At 36.2% G+C, this 18,738-nt stretch overlaps 1 protein-coding gene across 1 annotated transcript in view; it reads left to right on the top strand.

Annotated features, from left to right (window-relative positions):
• VPS35L (VPS35 endosomal protein sorting factor like) overlaps window positions 1-18,738 on the top strand; it is a 57,298-nt gene that overhangs the window by 27,807 nt on the left and 10,753 nt on the right. Inside the window, exons 22-27 of the mRNA XM_075105126.1 lie at window positions 464-544; window positions 2,989-3,052; window positions 5,050-5,148; window positions 5,992-6,069; window positions 7,256-7,370; window positions 18,073-18,212. Of these exons, the coding sequence (XP_074961227.1) occupies window positions 464-544; window positions 2,989-3,052; window positions 5,050-5,148; window positions 5,992-6,069; window positions 7,256-7,370; window positions 18,073-18,212 (577 nt within the window). The remainder of the gene's footprint in view (window positions 1-463; window positions 545-2,988; window positions 3,053-5,049; window positions 5,149-5,991; window positions 6,070-7,255; window positions 7,371-18,072; window positions 18,213-18,738) is intronic.

The raw sequence follows: 18,738 nt of genomic DNA, 5'->3' as shown, positions 1-18,738 counted from the left end.
AACAGCCCCAGCTCTCTTGGCCTTTGCTCAGATAGAGATGCTGCAGCCCCTTAATCACTGCACGTGTGCCTCTGTACCTAAACGTGACATTTATCTTTCCTGTCTGTCCATCGGTAGCTGAGAAACTGTATTACTTCTTGGTAGATCTAGGATTGCTTTGTTTTGATGTTCTTAGATGGCCTCAATGTATCACATGTCTAGCTTGTTGTCTCCTTTCAGGAGTCAGATTCTGTGGCTTAGCAGTAAGCTCCGTAAGACATGATTTTTTCACTGGCATTTGTTGGAATTGTACATCTATATATGATCTTTGGAGTTCCATTGGTTAAAAAATGAATATAAAGCTTCTGTAGTGTCATTCAATGCTGATGATCAGAATTATGGATTAAATTGGTGTTATTCTATTCATTGCTTTTCATTTTGACAGAGCAGGATTTTTGATCACTTTTTCTAAAACATTTTATAGGCATCAGCAGGAATCTACAAAGGATCCTGTTATACTGAATGCTCTTCTGCATATCTGCAAGACGATGCATGATTCTGTGAAGTAAGATTAACTTTACTCATACTAATAACTATTGTTTATGCAAAGTTTGGCTGCTTGCTGTACAGTTTCACATTTTTGAGGCTGTTTCATGGTGGATTAAGACATGAATCCAATTAGCAGTGAGGGAAGAGCTGTGCAGTGAAGTGGCAGCATGTACCATTTGCTCTTTAATTACTGCTTTATTTTGAATACTGAAGCAGAATTTTAAAAGGAAAGTAGCAACAGTTTTGTAGTTTTCAAGTGAAGAAGAGACACTAAACAGTCCAGTCTTCCAAAAATATTTTTGAGAGTGAAGCCAATGTAATCTTTGAGTTATAGTGAATAATAAACTATTTTTGAGATCTAAGTGAATACATAGCTCTTAAAGCACAGATTGCCATACTCAATCATACCTTTTTTTGGGCCACTTTTTTCACCCATTACAAAGGGGTGTGAAATCTTTAAAAGGTCATCTGAAATTATCTCTAGGAACTTGAGCAGGGGGAGCTAGAACAGAGGAGAAGCTCTTTGAACCATCTATGTCTTTCCCCTAAATCCTCTTCTTCTCTTTCCCCTCGACTTTGAGTACTGAGGTTGTTAGGGATCCTGGGTGCTCTGTTGCACCCTCACGGTTTGAATAGCAGTTGTGTGATGTAGAAAAGAGTTGTGGTTTGTAGGTAACTTGCAAAATCACACAGAAGTCTGTGTCTGATTGAAAACAGAGCCATAATCACAATGCTGCAAACTTTAGATCTTAAGAGGAAAAATCTCATTTCTTTCCTTCTGGTTTGGGTTGAGTAGAATCGTAAGGACACAGTTTCTTTTGGCACTCAGAGCCCAGAGCCTCTTAGTATGGCAAACACTGTAAAGGAACCTGTAACTTTCTCAGCCTTGATATGCCATGAATGCAATATTTATTGCCAATAAAGAAGTCAGATTTGGCATGTAATTCTAATTTATACCAACTAGAGTGCTGTATTTTGGATTAGAGCACCTTATTTGGTTGTATGTTGCACTAAAAGCCACTTCAGCCTTTAAATAGAACAACATATTGAAGCTAAAACAGCTTATTAAAAAAAAATAAGCAGTTTATGGTGATATGGATATTTAGTGCTTCCTCTGACATTTTGCCAAAATGATTGGATGGTTTACCGGGATCCTTAAAATCCCTTAAACCAGCAGTTCTTTTAGCTGAGCTAAGATGGTGTACATCATTAGCTTGGTTCTGTTGTGTCATGTCTTATTGGCAAATCATCATAAATTCTAACTATCTTAAAGTAACTCCTGCATCTGTTTTTATATCCTGGTTTAGGAAACTCCCAACCCATTGTGTAGGGCTCACTAACCCCCGTAACAGCTGTTGGAGGATAACAGCCATTAGGCTGGTAGAGGTCTGATTCAGAATTGAACTGAAAACCTATAACTGACCCGGAGATCTCATTACAGGTCTTCTGAGCCTTTCAGAGCCCATCAGTTGACTCTTTTGATTGGCAATGCACTAATGAGCTAATCATGCTGAGATTTTCTTTCCTCCTTTACTGAATTTGTATAATAAAACTATTGTTCTCTTCCCATCTGGTGTCTGAGCTAGGAAATTGGTAACTGATATACTAAAGGTCAAAACTGGAGGCAAGTATATAATACTAAAAGGATTAAATTGTATTAGTTAATTGTAATTTAACTTTGTGTTCATCCATTTTCAGTGAAACAGGTTTGACTTATTGGCTTTTCATGTGATGTAAATTATTTTTTCAAATCAGATTTGGACTCTTGCTATAGAATAGGTATGTGTGATAACCTTTAAACTCTTTTACGTATCAGTTTAGTTCAGTTCTTCCTAAAACATCAAAAAGACCTCACTGTAACAGGGTGATATTAATTATTTTTTAAATTATGTCACAGGGTTAGTTAAAAACCAAACCAAACCAAAAACTCAAAAAACCAAACAAAACAGTAAACTAATGTTGTCTCTAAAATAAATACATCAACTATTACATATACTATTTAAAGTGTATTTTAAAAGCTTTTCCCCTTAAATAGGATAACTTTATTCCAAGAACAGATTTACTAATTTCTTTAGGTTTTTATAATCAGTTCCTACTGAAGTTCTCATGTTGTAACACAAGACTGAAGCCATTTGCTTGCTGCAGTAAAGAACATTAGCTTAGCTTCCTTCTCCTCTTGTCCAAATAAAAGTTTCTGTAAAATCTGAAGACTCCCTTAGCATTTTTAACATTTTTTTTTTAATTTGGAATTTAGTTTTGTGCATGGTTGACTTGGTGATATTAATATTAAAATTAGTTTTATTGCTTTATAACTAAAATTACGAGCTTAGTGGTCTTAGTGTGCAATAACTATTTTATATGTATATAACAATATACAAATCAGTATGTATCATTTGAATCTTTACAGATAAATAAGATAAGCAATATTCTAAAATTTGCCATATAAATTTTCTCTTACAGTGCTTTAACACTTGAGGATGAGAAAAGAATGTTAGCAGCTTTGATAAATGGATTCATAAAAATGGTGAGTGGCAGTTGTGTGCAACTGTTGTGGTGTACCTTATAGCTTGGGTATTTGTGAGATGCCCATGAGAAACAGGTGCCTACGTAGCTGAATCAGAGACTGTGTGTGTGACTTGCCTAAGACCATATGCATGTGTTGAAAGAAATATCATACGGTGTTGAAGCTGACATGGTGCAGTCTGAGAGTTTAAAGTACACATGTTGTTTATTTAATCATATTTTCTGCTATTTTTTAAGTCCCGTGTAAAACATAAGTGTTTAAAAGTTAAACAGCAATTAAAGTCTTGCCTATTGTAGCATCAGAGCGATCGCTGATTTACGTGAATGAAGTTCCACTACCCAGCTCTAAATGGAGCCAATACCAGCTTTTAAAAACCCACAAAATAAATATAACTTGTATGTTATCCTTATCTCTGTTGATCTTAATTTACAAATAAGATATTTTGTATCATCAGATTAGTAGTCACACAAAAACTCCACTTGTTTTGTCTTGAAATTAATTTTTAACCCTTTCCTCTCTCATATCCCAGTATAATCTTTTTTTCTTGCCTGTTGTGTTTGAGTTGTCAGGTTGTTTTAGGGAGATGTTCTCAAGCTTTTTTTTATTCTCTAACCAGTTACCCTCAATACTTGGCTTTTCTTTCAGTCGGAGCTGACAGGCTTTGTCTCATCTTGTCCTCTTTGTTATTTGTTGCAATTCTGTGAATTTATGTCTAGATGGTTGCTTTCTCTTCAGCTACAATAATTTGCTACTTCATATGTTTTTAATATATTTTTGTTTTATTAAGCTGTATATGCTGTATAATACTCTATAATTTCCTTTAGGAGGATTTCCCACATTGAATAATGTTTGATGTGGCTTTATGGTCTTGGTTTAGGGGGAAAAAATCCCATAGCAGCAAAATGCCTAGCTATAAATTTTAAACCAGCACACATTAAGATGTGGAGGGAAAAGCAGTTGTAACAGTCATCCTTACAGTCAGGCTTTTTTAGTGAAAATTTTAAATTTTTAGAGAAGTTTTACTGAGACTGGAATTCAAGAATCAGCAGTTGCACAAATAGACAAAAGGCAAAGATTCTTGTATGGAATGTAAGAAGTAGTCCTTTGTTTTCAGGTGCAGTTCCTTTGACCTTTCACTGTATGGATTAAATGTAATTTTTATTTTAATTCTGTAAAAACTTCTTTTGCATGTGGCTTGGGAAATAATAAATAATGCAACCTGTATTTCTATTAGAAAAAAATCCCATTAGAATACATAAATATAGACTGCCTGGAGACTGTTTCTCTTGCTAGGCTTTTAATTGACAGCTGAGACACTCCAGCTGACAGCACTTGGTTTTTTTAAATCTGGAGGGTTGGAAGTAAGGTGTTTTCACACAAGAGACTTCTTTCCTGCCAGCATGCAAGGTTGCAGGCTTTTGCCATACTATGTAAGCATATATTTATTAACCAAACTTGAGGGAGACCTGCTTTTCTTACTGGTCTATCTATTTAAGAAAATGCTAATTTTTCTTAGAGGCCCTGTAGCAACTAGAAATTACAGGAATCTGAATACAGATTCATTGATCTATTTCTATTTTTCTGGTTTTTGTTGTTTTGCTTTTTAAGTATGAACTATACCAAGCCTTTGTCTCGGTTCCATAAAGAATCAAGAGTTCTGCTAGTTTTGAAAACACTTCACAAATCTAGGATTTAAGTTTTGTTTTCTTGATAAATAATTGATCTGTAAAGTAGAAGATCATGTGGAGTATGGACAAAAAACACCTTAGCAAAACCTACAAGCTTCCCTGAAGGTTAAGTATTGGAAAGCAGACATTTAAAAGGACAGATTCTCCAGGTGCTATTTTGTTGTTAATGATGGGGGGTTTTCTTACCAATGTATGGGGATTTTGACTTTTGAATAGCTGTGGTTTGTCTGCATGCAGTTTTATGTTTATTAAAGTTAATGGCCTGCAATAGTAAAATATTGGGTTTTGGGGTTTTTTTGTCTTTTATAGGTTTCATTTGGCCGTGACTTTGAACAACAGCTGAGTTTCTATGTTGAAGCCAGGTCAATGTTTTGCAATCTGGAGCCTGTTCTCATCCAGTTGATTCATGTAAGCTACAGTTTATCTACATTATCTAATAAGTGGGGATATCTTTGCAGTTTTCCCATTCTCTGCCCAGGTTATTGGTCTATGTCAAAATAAGTCTGAAGTCTTTTTATCAGATGTTTTTTAAAGTAGACTTTGATCTCATCTCTCATTTTATCACCCTAAACTGTCTGAAGTTCTTGCTTGACAGGCATGCATGCTATCATTGCAACAACAAAAAAAACCCCTGGCTATTTTGCAAGAGATTTCATGTCTAATAAAATAAATGGCACTTCTGTGCATTCAGAATTTGGGTTCTCTCTTCTATAATCCTTCATCTAGGAGAGGTTAGACTGTGTCTGGCTGCAGATATAGGCAGAGTCCTGCTGTGATTGGGAAGATTAATCTCTCTTCTGTGTTAAGTCACATGTCAGATGAACATTAGCTGCATCTGATTCCTTTGCAACATTTTATCTTATCTTAAATCCTTTTATTGTTTTGGTTTTGGTTTTCTTTTTTTTTTTTTTTTTTTTTTTTAATGTGTGTTAGCTAGAAATCATGATTTTTACCCCCGGAAGGAAGTGATGACAGCACTATAGCTGGGAAGCAAGGGATTATCTAAAGCCTTGAATAACTCAACAAGTCTACTTTCACAAATCTTCAGAATCATGTTTGCTTTAAGGGACTGTCAGTAAAATTCTAAAAGTAAGAACTAAATAGTACAGCGAGGGCACACTGTATCAGGGTTCCTTTTGGCAGTTTCTGTCCTCCAAATGCATGCAGTAAAACATGCAGTTTGTTATTTGCCACTGACCTAGTGAATCTATGTGTTTTTCATAATGACTTGCTTTTGGTTTTTATGTGTAGTCTGTGAACCAACTAGCAATGGAAACAAGAAAGGTGATGAAAGGAAGTCATTCCAGAAAGACTGCTGCGTTTGTCAGGGTAGGTCTGACTCTAATAAACTTTGAGCCTGCCTTCTTAGCAGATAATACTATCTGCTGCCACCTAAGTATATAATTTTTGCAAAAACAATATGTTAGTATTTTTTGACACTGTTTGTAGTCTAATTTTCTCTTGTAACCATTGATCTTTACTCTCTAAAGCCAAATGCTGCCATTTGGAGAAAAAAAAAAAAAAGATCCAAAGCATCTAATGGCAGCTTTGTGATAAGAAAGAACACAAGATTGACTCCCTCTTCAAAGGAAGGTTCATTGGAGAGGTGTTTGTGTGAATTTTAGAAAGCTCAGCTTTTCAAATTATATTTGAAATAAAATACTTTGATTTCTGTGTAACCCAATCACAGAGAGAATGGGAGAGAGGGAAAGGAATGTATTTAAACCTGTGTCTTATAATATCAGTGTTGATGTGCTGAAATCAGTATTTGAATTTCAAATGAAGTGCTCCTTTTGGCTATAGTGCCTCTGAGTCTATACAGGTATGGTCAGATGAGCTTTGAAGTATGCACAGGCTATGCAAGTTGCTTGTGTTCCCCTCTTCTCACCTGAAACATAGCAGCTAAGACATCTTCATCTTCATGTGTTGGGAAGGTGCTTGCATATGCTACCATATGCTACCATTAATTAATGGATTTTTGTTCATGCCACCTGTGCATGATGTCCTGGACAAAAGATAGCTAGGGTGACACTCTGTATGCCTGGGAGCCACTTGCTCCGTCTAGGTGTTTGGGCTGTTCCAGTAGGTGTAAAGCTGCAACATGCTGCACTGGATCTGCTTCCTCCCAGATATACACATGGCACCCGCTTTGACCAGTTTGACAGATTGTCCCTGAGGACCAATAGTCTGCTTTTCTAGTTAGATTTTGGTCTTGAGCTGCAAACTGGTTACTTGAGGAGAGAGGAACTCTTTGAGCTAGAGTCACAGAGTAAGTTTTGAACTAATCTACTCATAATAACAATAATTAATAATATTGTTGCAATTATTGAAATAAAAATGAGAAATTTGAAGCTGCTGACTTTGGACTTCACATAATATTTGCTTTTTCTTGAAAGTCTTTCCCAGAACTGATTTAGAGATTTTGATTCATAATTGTATATAAAATCAGTAATGATTGCTGTAACTCTGAGGTAGGAATTTTCTTCAGTTTCCTTTTTTTTTTTATTTGCTTTAGGCTTGTGTTGCCTTCTGCTTCATTACAATTCCATCTCTGAGCAGTATCTTCACACGTCTTAATCTGTATCTACACTCCGGACAGGTTGCTTTGGCAAATCAGTGCCTTTCACAAGGTAAGGCACAAATTTGTCTTCTTAAAGGTTCTCTTATTTCAGAAATATTTCTAGCTGTGAATAATAACTTGGTTGAAATAATGTAATATAAATATATTTATGATGTTATTAAAATATAACCCTGTTTTAAGCACTGTTACAGTGAAAGCTTGACATATTAAAGCAACTCTTCAGTTCTAACACTAATCCTGTGATCTAAATAACCAAGACAGCTGACACTAGTTGCCGTAGTCATGGCTATGAGGTAGGTTGTCCTAAATTACTTCAAAATTATGGAAAGAATGGAATGTTTTTCTCCCGCATAATTATGCAAGCACACTAATCACAAATGAAGTGCTTTATTGTAACTGGGAAAAGAAACTAGTTAATCTGTGTAGTAGTTCACAGGCTGCCAAAATCCTGTAACGAGCTGGAAAAGGATTAAAACTTAGGTCAATGACACCAGAAACTTGCTATCAAACCACATGCGTGATAAAAGCTTAGCTAAGAAAATATGCCACTATATCAGAGTGAAACAATGGAGTAATAACAGATAATATGAAGAATTAAAAACATATTTTCTTTTTTTGATCTGATATATTGATTGAACCATGGCCTGAGTACAGTTTTTAGCCATCCTGTTAGCTCAGTCTTAAGTAATTGGAAATTACGACAAAAAGTGATTTGGAGGAAGAAACTGGAGCTACTCTGGCACCAGAATGAGCATTAAGTCTGTATCACTGTTTAGTATGATCTTAATCCTGTTCATATCACATGTGGAAGACAGTTACCTATTCTGAAAGTCTTCTCATACTTTTATCTGTTTGCAGTATCTTTTTCCTTTTTAAAGTGATGTCATTCTACCTTGTTTTGCAATTCTAATACTGACTTTAAATGTCTGCTTTCCAATGGTAAAAACTTTTCCTTTACATGTTTGCAGTGGAGCTGTGAGAGTAATAAATTGGATTACTTTGCAACATTTTTTGTTGTGGCTGTTAATTGTTTTAGTTCTGTGCTTCTTCCTGAGAGCTTGTTTTCCAAGCTCTGCGTTTACCAGTAAGTTCCAGCTGCACAAACAAGCTGACTTAGGATGCTGATTAAGACTTTTTAGTACAGGGTGACTCTTGTATTTCTTTGTTTTGAATCTGATGCTGCCCATATAGCAAAGCAGAGGGATTTAGAGTAAAGCTGGCTGTTGTGTCCAAGTATGTTTTGCAAATAAAAGATGTGCAATGTCTGTTTTGTGCAATCAGTATCGTGCAGTTTCTTTGTAGACACCAGAGTTTACAAAAAATGTACTCACTTTTTCTTCCTGTTTTGTTTAATTTACCAGTTTACCTTACTCTTTGTATCAGTTTTTGATATTGTTGCTGTGTTGCAGTGCATCTCTTGTTGGAAACAAATCCTAAGCAGTTTTTTCTGTAATATTCGGTCTTCGAGGACCATGCCCTGCCCATGTTTGGATTAACTCTGTGATTTGCTAATCTTTCAATTTATAAACTGCTTTTTTGCTGTGTTTGTGATCCAAGTCTTCTCTGAGTGAGACTCCCAGGCCCCAGCAATTGTCCAGATTTTTCAGTGTGAGACTTTATAGATGTGCTCAGCTGTTGTTTGACATGTGAACACAGTGCACTCACTAAACAGTGAAGAGGATCCCCATTGTGAAATCTTTAAAGGCAGCAGGTATATGCAAAGAATTATGAACTCAGTCTCTAAAATGTATATTTATTCAACACGCTCCCCTGAATTTTAGACCCACAAGCTAGAGAGAGAAGTATTTGGTCCAGCTCAGCTTTTGCTGAAATGAAGCATGTGCAAAACACTGGTGTTCAGTAACTCATTTCGTTTACCAAGGTTTTATTGTTATACACTTTTTTTGCTTCCTTAGAAAAGCTATTTTGGGCATAATTTGTACTCAGAAACATGTCACTTGCATGAGTAATTTAGCATGTGTTCACCAGTTAGGCAGCAGTGACACTGGTCTTGGGATGGTTTTTTGTGAACTGTCTTGGCATATTCTGGTGTACGTAGTCAGGTAATATGTCCTTCAAAGTTACTTCTAACACAGTTTAATCTGTATCTCAAATGAATGCATTTCATGTGTATAAGAAGTACTGATTAATTCATAACAGCAAATTTAAATCCAGTCAGTTAACTGCGTTAACTGGTGCCAGTTAGACACTGGTCTACTAAAATCAGTGCAGCATGAAGTGAAGTTTTACGAGTGTGCAATTAATGACGGCATTAGGATAGGAAGTGAAATTGTGCCTTGTTGTATAACCTTTACCTCATGCTGACTGGAATTAGCTTAATCAGTTTAAAATTGGGAAGAGAAATGAAACTGAAAGCTGATGTATCTCATCTGATAGCTATGGGGGTAGTGGGACATTCATGTGTGCATGTACATGCAGTTTCTCTTTAAAGATTCCAGCTGTTGTTTTTAGCGAGTTAAATTCTTGGATTTTTTTTTTTTAATTATTTTAAATTCCTACATGGAGTCCATCTATTTCAGTGAGTTGAGTTTTCACTTAAACATATAACAAAATTGAATTTCACAGGATAGACTTCTGCTGGCAATAGAAAGATTTCTTTAAATTGCCAATGTATCAACTTGAAAAAGGAGTAAAATTACCTGTTGGGGTAGATAAGGGGAATTTAAAAGATTGCCTTTTTATAAAGAGGATGTGTGGGTCATAACTGTAAATAAAGTTTGCGAAACTGAGGATTGCACTGATAAACTACCAACAACTAGCGAGCCACAGCTAATCTACTTGTAACTGGAGGAGTTTGGGTTTTGCCTCATTCCCAGTCTCAAGGGGCAGCAGCAGTAGTAGACCATCAGTCCTAGGGTCTCACTGCTCCAATTTTCTCTATCAAATCAGTGCCTTGCCTGCTGGGATTTGCCACACTGTTAATCAAAGCAACTTGTGTGGTGCTTGTTTGAACTCACCCAAATACCTCAATATTAGAAAACTGTAATGGTAATCTTTCTTGGAATAGATTTTCTTTCATAGATTGAAATTGAGTCAGAAACGTGAATTCGTAGGCTCATGGAAAGTCCGATATTAATACAGTGACAGATGTTTGTCCAGGTATGCTGTTCACCATGTATTAAACATGTCTACTGCCACTCCTGTCTCCAGGTCCCAAGAGGTACTTTAAAAGAAGTTAATCTGTAATTAAGTTCAGAATTTTTTAGGTGATTTTGTCCTGGATGCATAGTTTGTACCTCTGGAAAGCCTATTAAGAGCCCCTCTTAGAAAGGAGGAGGTTAGATTTTAGTGATGTGCTCTTTATTTTTTTTAACTGAGCCACAGAGCGCTGCATACTGCCAACATAGAATAATAAATTCTCATCGGTCATGCTTTCTGTCATAGGGAGTGCTTGGACTAAATTGAGATTAAATGCATGCTCCATTGTGTCACTTTTCTGGATTTTTGAGATATAGGTGGTATTTTAATTGCACATGCTTCCTTCCTATGGAAATGCTGCTTTTGTCTGTCAAAGAACAGACAGCATGATTTTAATTGTTGGTCACAGTATTCAGCAGGTGGGTAGAGATGATGCAACTTTCTGGTAGTGTACGGTCAATGGCATTTTTATCTTAAAGGCTGTGAAATCCTTGCCTCACTTCAGAAGTAACATGCCGAGTGAATAAAGTAATTCAGCTGATGCTGTGTGACTAATTTCACTTGGATATTGCCAAACATAAAGATTTATTAAAAATAGAAAGTCTTTGTCCCCCAAATCAGATCTTTACTTTGTTTAGCAAATGCAGATTTTAATTGTGAAGCATACACTGCTTAATGTACTTCTAAATATTTGTTCTGTTCTTCAAATGTAGCCAAAACACAGTTTCACTAGTAGATTGCAAAAGAATGTCTTTTTCTACTTCAGAAAATGTTACTTTTCCATTTCCATGAGTGTTACCTATTTGTGACGGGCTTCAGCCACACTTTGGACAAAGTATAATATAGAATATCTAATAAGCGATTTTTAACCATAATCTAATAACGTTTTAGTGTATTTTCTCAGTAGCATTAGGTAACAATTTTTAGTATTCCTTCCTAATGTCCTACAATCTTTATAGATCTGAAGAATATAAACAGAGAGAATTTGAGGTAAAGAATGTAGAGAAATAAGAATCTGAAGAGGTTTTCTCAGTTACGTATTTTGGGACTTCTTGGCTCACCATTCTCTGGTGAGATTGGTATATGCTGTCTCTGTTATCTTTTTAAACACTGCTTTCCTTGAAAGCAGCGAAGTAGCTTTGGGAGAAGCTGACGAGATACTGGTTTCCTTACTAGTAATACTAAATTTTGCTTTATTTTAACAAAATTATGACTTGTACTGTTACCTGGGATTTCCACAGGTGGAAACTTCTCCCATTCACTGAGTTTTTCTTGTTCCTCTCTCTATCCCAGGCAATAGCTTTTCCATATGATTTGTGAGAGATGACATCTCTGTCCCTGTTTTTCAGACTAACATTTCACATCAGTTTGTCAGCTCTTCAAGTCTGTCTAGCCCATGACCTGTTTTTGAAAGTGTCTAGTAGCATCTACTAAGGGAATATACAGGAAACAATGATGTAGAATGATGCTTTCTAGCTTTCAGTTGCAGGTGGTCTAAAAACATCCTTCAACAGAGGTCACATATGGACCATGGTATTTAATAAAATAGATGGACCAATCATTAGGAATTCAATTATTTATCAGTTTTTACTTTGTGGCCTTTGTAACTTCATGTGACAGTGAGTTTCAGTTACATGCTACTTGGAAATCTACTACTTCGGGATTTATTTCTGTGTGGTTTCTAAACATCAGCTGGATGTTGCAGTGCGTGCAGCTGATCTACTAGTGCTACTGTGAAAAATTCAGTCATTCTTGGTTAATTTTCCTCATGTTACCTATGAGATGTTCGAGTTTATAAGTTCCTGAAGAAATTTGTGTCAGTATAGCCTTTTCTAATAAGGAAACAGTTCCATGCCTTAGCACCTTTTTAATCTTTTTGTTATCCTTTCAGAAATGGTAGATCAGGACTTTATTCCAGGTATAAATGCACAACAGCTATATAAATGACACAATGACACCTCAGTTTTCCATTACTGTCCTAATGATTCTTACAATTGCCTTGCCTTTTCCACAGCTGTTTAGGATGTCATTTTCAGGAAACCATCTATAAGGACTCCAAAATCTTTCATGAGTGTAAATAGCCTGTTTGGAGCTTATCCTTCTATAGTTATAGCAAGGCTTGTTTCTTTCCCTGCATTCCTTACTAATATTAGATTTCATCTGCTGCTTTATTGCTCAGAATCATGAGATCCATCTGCAATGGCTTTGCAGTCACGTTCTAGACCAGTCTGCATTGTCGCCTCCCAGCACATCATAAGGACATGTCTCTGCAAAACCTTAAGGAACACAATAGTTGTTTCACTCTACTCTAAAAACGTTTCATTCCCACTCCGTTCCCCCACTACCCCATCCTTTATTAAGTTATGAATCCTCAGGAGGACTTCCCTCTGTATCTTTGTCAGCTTAGTTGTTTTAAGAGCCTTTTGTATGAGGGACGTTGTTAAATGTTTTTTTAAAAATCTAAGTATTTGCATTGGCTGGGTCACTTTTAAACACAAACTTGATGGTTCTCTGGAAAACTTGAGAGACTTCTGAGGAATGATTTCTCTCTGCAAAAACCATATTGACTCTTGTTTTTCCATGTGACTGCTTATTTGATTTTTTTTACCTCATAATAACCAGGAGAAACTACAGTTTTTAACCATAGCATTTATTATTTCAGAGTTTCCAGTATTACTAATGGAGCTCTCCTTAAAGACTGCTGCTGATGCTTTACCTCACAGTCTTTAGAAATTACACAGAATTTAGAGAGGCAGGCTGAAATTTGTGGTTGGATTTTAGTTTAGTTTGGCTTTGGTTGGTTTTGGGTTTGGTTTGGGTTTGTTTGGGGGTGGGCGTGATGTGTGTGTTACGTTTTCTGATTTCAGCTTAAGAATAAAATATCTAGTATCCGGTGTTCTTGCTCATACTGTATGATGTCCCTGTACAAATCTTCTTTTCCACTTATGCCTCTGTATGCCTTTGTCTGGAAGTAGTACTAAGGCCTTACTAACAATCTATAATCAAGTTATTCCTAAAACGAGGACTAGCAAGCTTCACCACATAATTACCTTTTTATCTGCAGCTAATTTATAGTATGAAATAGTATGAATTAACATAGTACATTCCAGTCCACCAAGCAGCAGCACATACGTTTTCTTATTTCATCTTTGTTACTTCAAATAATTCTTTATTGGAAGTGATGTGTAGAGGGTTTTAAGACTGAGAATGTTCAGTGGCTTAAGGGAAAAACACATTTCAGCGATGTGGCAAAACTCTCACAGTGACCTCACCAGTGTGAGGAGAAGGAGTTCCAAATGTTTGCAATGCTCACTTTTCAAAACAGTAATGCGTTAATTTATTTAGCAGAAAAAAGAAAAAGGCAACAAAAAAACCCCACACCTGCTTCCCATTAATTTTTTTGCACTGGAGTACAAGGCTTCATTACATTTCCAACATCTGTTGGATGTGGAATGAAAATCTTTATAGAGTATTAAAATATGCTTGACAGCGTTGTAGGACATGAAGGTGATGTGGAATGCAGAAGGTGGTATTTGGTACCTGATTTTGTCCTTTGGGTAGACTTAGCCTTGTGTAATTGAATCCGTGACTAAAAATAGTTTGCGTAGGTGTGTCAAACTCATTCCCTTTTCCTCTTTGAAGGTGGACTTAAGGAGCTTAATTGTTTTCCCCTCCCTACTGGCTTTGTTTCTCCTTGGTTTTTTGCCTGCCTGAAATCTTCAATTAGTACAGTTTAATTGACTATCATGGATGCAGCAAATACAATGTAAGCTAAATTTTTATATGTAGAGAGATTGTTAAATAGAAATATATGCAGGTACGTGTATTTGTATATATATGTAATTAAATGTGTGTATGTAAGTACCATCATGAATATTGACAATAGCAAAACATTCAACACCAGTTTCACTTGCTTTTTCTGTAGGAGAGTATTACTAGAAGTGCTGAATTGGATATCTAAGACACTTAGACTGTTAGCCTGAAGGTCAGCACATATGCTTAGGGAAAAGATTTATAGGATTATGGTCAACCAAAATGAAGGGGGTGCTGTGAAAGGATAAATTTAGTGAAGCATGAAGTATGTCATGTTCGGAGCACTGCACAAGATATTAACAGCAGTCCGGGAAGACTTTATCATGATGATTTGTTGTAATGTGCAGGCTGCTCTCCCCTTAGCCAACTTAACAACGGCTCACTTTAGAAGCAGTATCGTGCTTTAGGCAGATAAGAAAACAGCATCCTTCACCAGAAGAAGCCTTTTTTAATATCTTCTTTTCTTTTTCTTTTCTTTTTCTTTTCTTTTTCTTTTCTTTTTCTTTTCTTTTTCTTTTCTTTTTCTTTTCTTTTTCTTTTCTTTTTCTTTTCTTTTTCTTTTCTTTTTCTTTTCTTTTTCTTTTCTTTTTCTTTTCTTTTTCTTTTCTTTTTCTTTTCTTTTTCTTTTCTTTTTCTTTTCTTTTTCTTTTCTTTTTCTTTTCTTTTTCTTTTCTTTTTCTTTTCTTTTTCTTTTCTTTTTCTTTTCTTTTTCTTTTCTTTTTCTTTTCTTTTTCTTTTCTTTTTCTTTTCTTTTTCTTTTCTTTTTCTTTTCTTTTTCTTTTCTTTTTCTTTTCTTTTTCTTTTCTTTTTCTTTTCTTTTTCTTTTCTTTTTCTTTTCTTTTTCTTTTCTTTTTCTTTTCTTTTTCTTTTCTTTTTCTTTTCTTTTTCTTTTCTTTTTCTTTTCTTTTTCTTTTCTTTTTCTTTTCTTTTTCTTTTCTTTTTCTTTTCTTTTTCTTTTCTTTTTCTTTTCTTTTTCTTTTCTTTTTCTTTTCTTTTTCTTTTCTTTTTCTTTTTTTTTAAACCAAGAACATAATGTTGTGGGTTTTGGTGCTTAAGTAGTTCCTTATACCTTTTGGAAGCCAGGAAAAGCAGGTGTATAGTTTTCTCTTGAAACACCTCTACAGTAATAGCTTTATAAATTGACTTTTAAAAGATGCAGAGAAAGAAAGCACTGTTGCATAACCTCATAATTAGGGTAATTCAGGATGAAATACTGATGCTTATTTCATACTTAAGGAAATAGGCAGCAGTTCTGTGGCAACCTCTTTAGTGAACTTCTCCAAACTCAGAGCATGTGATGCATACTCTGACACCCCTCTACAAGTGAATAGGGTGGTAGTGTTTGGGATACGGCTAGTTGTCTACAAAGTCTCTACTAAAACCTCTGCATTAATATTAATTTGCTTTATTTTTGCTTTTTATGAAGCAAAGTATCCCTTGGTTGAGAGTGCTTTTAGTGTTCCAGCATAAGAACCATTTTGTGGTTAGCGCATATTGGCTGAACTCATGGCAAAATGAACATGTTCTCCTTTGCCAGTACTTCTGGATGTACAAAAGTAAAATATCCATCTCTTTAACAGAAAGTGCAGCTAACTGCTTTTGTGCTCTATTCCTTTTTGGGTTTGCCTTGCTGTGTTGTGCATGGGACAGGCAAGGAAGAAGAATTAAAAGCATGGGGGCAAGAGCCCTGCAGTCTCCCCACTGTGCTGAGACAGCAACAATATGTGAGGGGTTGCAGGGTGACCTGCAAACACAACTGTGTGGCAGTGGCGAGAGGTGCGATTGCTGTGGTTAGGGAAGAAAATGATGGAAGCACAGAGGAGCTTGTTGCAGCAACGGCAGGGCCTGGTGAGCCATCCGCGGTGTGGACGGGTCTCTCCTCGTTCCCAGCAGTGGTCACCTGAAGAGGAGCTGGGCATGCTGCTCTTACTAGCAGGTCTAATGAGGGAGCTCATGTCTCTGAGGGTGCTCAACCAGATGAGAAGGCAGTTCTCATTTGCAGCAACGGCAGGAGGTCAAAAAGACAAAGTCAAATTAAATTGCAGTTATTCACAGCAAAGATAAGAGGTTTTGGTTTTGCGCTAAGGCAAAAGTTTAGAGCAGAACATCTAGGACTGTGATTGCTGGGAGAGCAGGCAGTAAAGTAAGGTGAGGTACCTTGCAGCTCTTCTCTTTTATTGCAGAGACTGATTGCTGCACAGATCATTCCTGTCCCATTATGAAATAACTTCAAAAGGCAGGCATATTCTCTGCACAACCATGGGTACTTTGGTATGCAGACTATTTTCTGAGACACATTTTTTTTGTCTGGTCACATGTTTTGATTATATGGTGATGTGGGGCATGCACTTTTTTTTCTGCAGAGACAACTGTGGAAGTGACAGCAATTCATTGACTTGTGCTAGAATGAACATCTGCTGCTGCTTTCCTTCCTCTGATAAAGCTCAGTGAAAGATTAGTTACTTTAGGTTGGCTGTGTAAACTTATATGTTGTTTGAAATAAATGAAAAACATTCTTTCACCTCAAAATAAATGTGCAGAATCAAAGGAAGTATCACGTTTGTCTGTGTTCTAAGCACTGAAAAGTTCAGAAGGGCTTGAGCACTCGTGTGCTGAAAAGAAATAAGAGTCAGAAGAATTACAGTTTTTCCAAAGCACATGTTTCCCTGGTATTCCTCATAAGCTTAAATTAGATATCAGTTGGTACTATATTTAGCAAATTTGCTTAGACTCTCATGTGCTCAAACGAGTTTTTCCAGAGTAAGCTCCACTCTGGGAAGTGCCCATGCATGCCTGTCAGTGGTATCTCCATCCCAGCCATGTAACACCTCTTGGCTTTCGCCAAGAATTCTTTTCCCTTTGCTAAAATTTTATTTCATGGCCTCAGTATCTGTTCCTGTCAAATAAAGATACAGTAGCAATTCTGAAGGATGCTTTGAAGTATGTGGCTAAACAACTTGAATGGGATTTGGATACTTGCATATTTTGAAATGTAGCCAAGAAAGTGCAAAAGAACATTGCTGTCAGAATTTTTTTTGTGAACTCTTAACATATATAGGAGGTCTTCTAGAGTAAGAGGGAAAGTAATGTTAGTTTTAATTTGTGAATATTATCTTAATAAACTGAGGAATGGATGTTCTAGTTTGGTTTTTTTTTTTGGTAGGATTAGAGACACAATAAAGAGTTATGCAAAACCTCTTAATAGCTATTTTGCCAAGGCCATAGTGGTGGATGGTTTCTGTAATTCCTGTATTGTGATTCTTGGAAAGAATAATTTTATCTAGCTAACAGGCAATACCTCGGGTTCTGGTACTGTATTAGTAATTTACTTTTAATGACTGTAAATACTTAGAGAAATGAAGTTGTCTCTGCTTCCTTGTAACTTCAACAGCTTTTTGTGAGTGAATTTGTGAAAAAGTTAGCATTATCTAATACGCTTCCCCCCCCACCTTTGGATTCCCCATTCTGACATAAGCATTTCTTTAGATAAGTCAATTTTGAATTGTGTGCTAATTTTTTTTTATTAGATATGCAATATATTTAAAACAATGGTGTCCTCTTGTTAAGCAGAGAAGAATAATTATAATTTCAGAAGTCCCGGGTGATGTGGGAACTTCTTTTGAAAAAACAGCACCACATATTTTGACTGCTGAGTCTTGAGTCTTTGCAGTTAAGCATACATCCATTTTCTGTAGTCTGTTTGAAACAAACTCAGATCATAGGCATGACTGCCATCGCAGTTGGAGTGATAATACAGCAACTATATTTTTATTTTGTAGCTGATGCTTTTTTCAAAGCTGCAGTGAGCCTTGTTCCTGAAGTGCCAAAAATGATCAGTGTAGATGGAAAGATGCGACCTTCTGATGCCTTCCTCCTGGAATTCCTTTGTAATTTTTTTTCCACATTATTAGTTGTTCCGGTAAGTTGTGTGCATATGAATAGCACATATGCTAATAGACTGTTTTGACTTTCCTGTTTAAAAAATTTAGAGTAGACTGGGCTTTTAGGAGTGGGAGATGCAGTGGTTGGTTTTCCATGAGCAAGCTGAAATGATTTGCTTGTTGGCTGCAAAATCCCTCACCCCAGTGCAAAATGGGGAGGCAGAACAGTTGGTTGGAGGTGGAGGTACAGCATTGCCTCTTTCAATAGCACCTTGCACTTCACTGAATTTGGAGTAGAGTGAAATCTTGCCATCATTTAACTGTGTAAACATCATTTACTGTTTTAATAGATCCTTGCAGAAAAGTGGTGCTTTAGCTGAGCACTCAAAATATAATACCTGAGGAGGGGACAAAGCTCTAGTTTCTACTAGTTAGTTTCTTTGTTATAGGTTGCCTAATTTTTTAAGTGAAAACAATTATTAGATGATGTGTTCTGGCATAACCTTCCTCTTCTGATGAATATTTCACAGAATACTACCATTCTACACCCTTCCAATTTTTAAC

The sequence above is a fragment of the Phalacrocorax aristotelis genome, chromosome 10, assembly GCF_949628215.1.
Source record: "Phalacrocorax aristotelis chromosome 10, bGulAri2.1, whole genome shotgun sequence".
Classification (NCBI taxonomy): Eukaryota; Metazoa; Chordata; class Aves; order Suliformes; family Phalacrocoracidae; genus Phalacrocorax; species Phalacrocorax aristotelis.
This window is presented reverse-complemented; position numbering and strand designations above follow the sequence as displayed.